The sequence below is a fragment of the Buceros rhinoceros genome, unplaced genomic scaffold (assembly GCF_000710305.1).
Source record: "Buceros rhinoceros silvestris isolate BGI_N320 unplaced genomic scaffold, ASM71030v1 scaffold7720, whole genome shotgun sequence".
Taxonomy (NCBI): domain Eukaryota; kingdom Metazoa; phylum Chordata; class Aves; order Bucerotiformes; family Bucerotidae; genus Buceros; species Buceros rhinoceros.
In genome coordinates, this window is record NW_010390128.1 from 63,566 (window position 1) to 67,958 (window position 4,393).

General features: G+C 37.4%; 1 protein-coding gene across 1 annotated transcript in view; it reads right to left on the minus strand.

Moving 5' to 3' along the window:
• OTOG (otogelin) overlaps positions 1-4,393 on the minus strand; it is an 84,249-nt gene that overhangs the window by 60,409 nt on the left and 19,447 nt on the right. Inside the window, exons 15-17 of the mRNA XM_010136612.1 lie at positions 2,941-3,065; positions 2,038-2,250; positions 331-496 (exon numbers count right to left, since the gene is read on the minus strand). Coding sequence (XP_010134914.1) covers positions 331-496; positions 2,038-2,250; positions 2,941-3,065 — 504 coding nt within the window. The remainder of the gene's footprint in view (positions 1-330; positions 497-2,037; positions 2,251-2,940; positions 3,066-4,393) is intronic.

The following is a 4,393-nucleotide window of genomic DNA, read 5'->3' on the forward strand; positions in this document are numbered from 1 at the left end:
TCTAGAAGTATTTAAAAGACGTGCAGATGTGGTGCTGCGGGACATGGTTTATGGGCAGTGGTGGGTTAATGGTTGGACTCAATCTTAAAGGTTTCTTCCAACCAAAACAATTCTGTGATTCTGTTACTAGCTTTGGTGATGTTGGATGAGTACCACTACTATAAAAACTATTTTTGATCAACATACAGGTTCTGTGTAATTCTGAGATACTGACAAGTTTACAGATTAATAATATCTACAAAGTTATGTGTTTAGAGCTTTTCACTCTGACTTCCAAATGCAGTGGTCTTAAATAATGAGTGTGACTATTGGAACTGCAACTTTATTTACCTCTGTACACAGCGTTCAGTCTTGGAATTCAAATACGTTCCAGAGGGACAAGCACAGCCTTCAACACAATCACTGCTGCATGTCTCTGGCACAGACAGTGCTTGGCAGGTTCTGCCACAGGTAGATGCACATGGACTGTACTCCTTTGTATCTTCACATGAAAGAGCTGTCCAAATGAAACAAAGCTCTTGAATTACAGTGCAAGAGACTCATGCACCTCCCAAGAGTTTTCTTTCATTCCCAATCACATTAAATTCCACTAAAATTGCTATCTTGGCACCATGCTGTGTAAACTACACAGATGTAAATCCACAATAATAACGGGTACAATTAAGTCTGCAGAGTTAATCCAGATTTATGTCAGAGAAATTGAACAGCTGAAGATTTTTTCCCCCCTCTAACTCTGGAAACACTTAGCTCTTGTGCATGGACTTTGGGAAATGCAGAGACAGCATCTTGAAGAAAACATTAAAAGGAATAAATAAAACGTGTCTACTTTGCAGATGTTACACAATAACATCTTAAGTTTTCTTATATATATCCTATAAAGCACTACTTAAAAGATCTGAAGTTCTTGACACTCTAAAAAGATAGACATATTTGAAACCTGACAAGCATGACTAAATATATTCTAATAAAACCATACTCATTTCTTAAAAAAAACAGAGTAAGATTTTATGGTTTGAATGATTAATTCATGCATAGCGAACACAGCTGTTCATGCCATAATGACTTCAGGCAAGCCAGTCTTCTTAGATATACGTACAGGTACTCCAGCTTAAGATACTTAAGCTGGATCAACTTCCCAAAAATCCTTTTTATCATTCATTAAGACATGGATAATTACATGACGCAGCGAAAACTACCAGCTGTTAAATTACTGCATGTTTCTTAGAAATTATTTTAAGCCTTGTTTATGGAGGCAAACCTACTGAAACATCAGGGCTGTTGTTTTTTTTAAAAAATGTACATGGGGACGCTATGTGTCCTATCAACATCTTTTGCATCACTAGAAGTTCATATAAACTAAAGAATTTAATACTATTCTCCCACTCCTCTACTTATGAGGCACAGAGAAGATAACAGGTGTCACCTTTAGCTATCTTTACACTGATCTAAAATGAATGGAAGAATACAGATAGCTATCAACAATACCTATTTTCTACATTTATTTCAGCACTCTATGTATTTCAGCGCTACTGATGGTAAGAGAATAAGCTAAAAGAGATCATCAGACAGCACAAGTTGACAATTACTCAGCAAAAACTGCTAAATACATCACCATCACTTTTCAACTCATTCATTTAAAGAATTTGATAAAGCTAGCATCTATGAGAAAAGGAACAAACCTATTTACACAGCTCATGAATACCATCAACATGGGTATGAGACAGTCAAAGCCATACAAGAGATATAGATATATTTTTAATTCTGTATACATTTGAAGCCCTTCAACTTCTTCAAAAAAACCCTTCGCATTGTTTAAGTCAAAACAACTAAAGAAAGCCAACTATAAGGAACAGTCTTCTAAAGACACTGGTACTTTCTGTCTTGACAAAAAGAACCACCTTGCTCTTTACACATAAGATTGTGTTAGAATTAATCCTCTTCTCACTTAAGAATAGCAATCATAAAATAAAATCAAATTAATGTAATTTTTTAAGTACTGAAAAAGTAATTTAAAACTAAAAGTGAAAGGCAACTCACCGCAGTCTGCGACACCTCCTCTGAAATCTATTACAACTCCAAATCTCCGGCAACGATGAGCATAATGGGCCAGAGCAGAGCAAAAACAAATCTGTCCACATTTGCAAGTGTCTCTTCTGCACTGCTCGAAATAGGCAACGGGACTCAAATAGGGGAAGCATGGAGCAAAAAGGTCTTTTGTAAGGATGCTACAAGCTTCTGCTGCATAAGAAGCTATACAAACAACAGATTAAACACTTTCAGTAAGGGACTTTTTAAAAGACTAGGAATAAAAACTGTCTTCTATAGAATACGACTGTGCACAGTCATATACTATTGCCATATACGTCTTTCTGTCTTGGATACATACAAATGTATAGAAGGACAGAAAAGACATTAGCTGTTCATAGTTTTGAAGTTGTTCTGGGAATGATTTCAAAGTATTTGGAAAATTTTACAATACTAGATACAGTCTCCTATCTTTAAATTGATTCATGGATGTAGGTCAGGCAATAGATGCTACATCCAACCCTGTGCCTTTCATAAACTGAAGAGGTATATCCTGTATGTTTAAGTTGTTCCTGATAACTACCTTTGATAGGTCAGCAGTTTAAAGAACTATCTGTTGTTACCCATTGTTTCAGTTGCATAAGGCAACTCTACTAACCTTTAACGCGTGTCTAGATTTACACACTATAACTGCATACCAGAATTAAAAAGGGATATTTCAATTGCCTCTGCAAGTATCTGAAAATACTTAAACCAATTTGTTAGGGGATTGAACTCAATAAATGCTACTTAGAAGTATTGATTTTTTCAGAGGGTAGGACTGGTTATTTCTTCACCTGATCCATCTAGGAAAACAGGCACAGATGTAATAAGTAGAAATGTGTTTGTCAATAACAATTGACCTTCACTGCCCACCTGCCTGCAGATGAATATCACACGGATCCATCTGTGAACTATCACGCACGAGAACACACGCTGATGAAGTTTTCCACGTGTTTCCAAACAGTTCTGGGGTGCTTTCAGTTACTCCAACTGGAGATCTTTTAAAAAACAGTCAGTTACAAGTCAGTTACAAAAGATAGTGAATTTTCAGAATAGCCTCAGTTCTACCAACTCCTTCAACAGAGCTGCTCCCTCCTATTCTTAAGCACCCTCCCACAAGGCACTGTCAGCTTAGGTTTCAGGACTCGACTCTTTCTTTCCAGGCAAAGGCCCAGAAAAGAAAGAGAAGATCTGCTCTAGGGCCATTAAATACTCCACAAGGAAGGACAGATCAAAACAGACCAAGTTCCATTTTCACAAGGAAGGAGGGAACATCACTGCCCTGAAAGCCTGCACTCTCTTATTCATACTACTGCCTCCTCAGTGACATCTGATCCACTTTTATCTCTCCTCTACCTATAATTTCCTGTCTGTTCCTGGGTAGCTAACTTCCCAGGCTCTCTAGTCCCTGGAAGAAAGAAAAATAAACAGAAATCCAAGGGTCCAGAGATACAACTGCAAAAGCAATTGCATAGATATCCATGAGGCCCAGGTAAGCAGAAGGGTAGCAGAAGCACATTAATATTGTATAGGGGGAGAATGGTTTGAACTATGCATTGTAGGGAGAAGATTGCATTAGATATACAAGCAGTAGTATTACTTCCGGTAAAGTCGCTGGGAGTGGAGGCACCGCAAAAGGCACCATTGCCTGTGGCAAGTCCTCCAGATCTGGTGTGGATCAGGTGTTTGGAGAACATGTCAGGCTGCTTCCACATCATGATTGGTGTCATGTCTCAACACAATTCGTAAGTGCCTGTAGTTGAACGGCTTTTTCACAAATATCAACTATTGAACAATTTGAGAACAAGTCCAGAAACTGCCATCAAAAACACATGTTGAAACCTACTTGCTTCAGAGGAATATTTTAAGTAGTTTAACATAAATAATCTCTTCATTGAGAGCTCATCTACGTATTTCCTATTCTCATTATAAACAATATTTTGATATTTTAATCTAAGATGAAAATCGTTCAAAAAAACACAAGAATATTTGTGTATATTTTTAAATGGGAATTATGAAAAGTGTTCTCATATTTCTATTATCTTATTTTAAAAATTCCAACTGTTTTCAGAAAGACATTCTCCTACTCTTTTTTTTTTTTCCCCTCGACCAAAGAAATATTCTGTCATCCTCTAAATCCAAATTCTCCTTCTCCCACTTCCATTAGGTGCTCAATCCTCTGGAAGCTGATTTTCTTTAGTATCTGTAGGATATATGCTGCAAAGAAGCTGGAAAAACAGCAGTTTTGACTGTGGTGCTCAGGCAGCCCTGACCACCTTTCACTGCATCACAACAAAGCAAAGCTCAGGGAATAGCCAATTCCTGC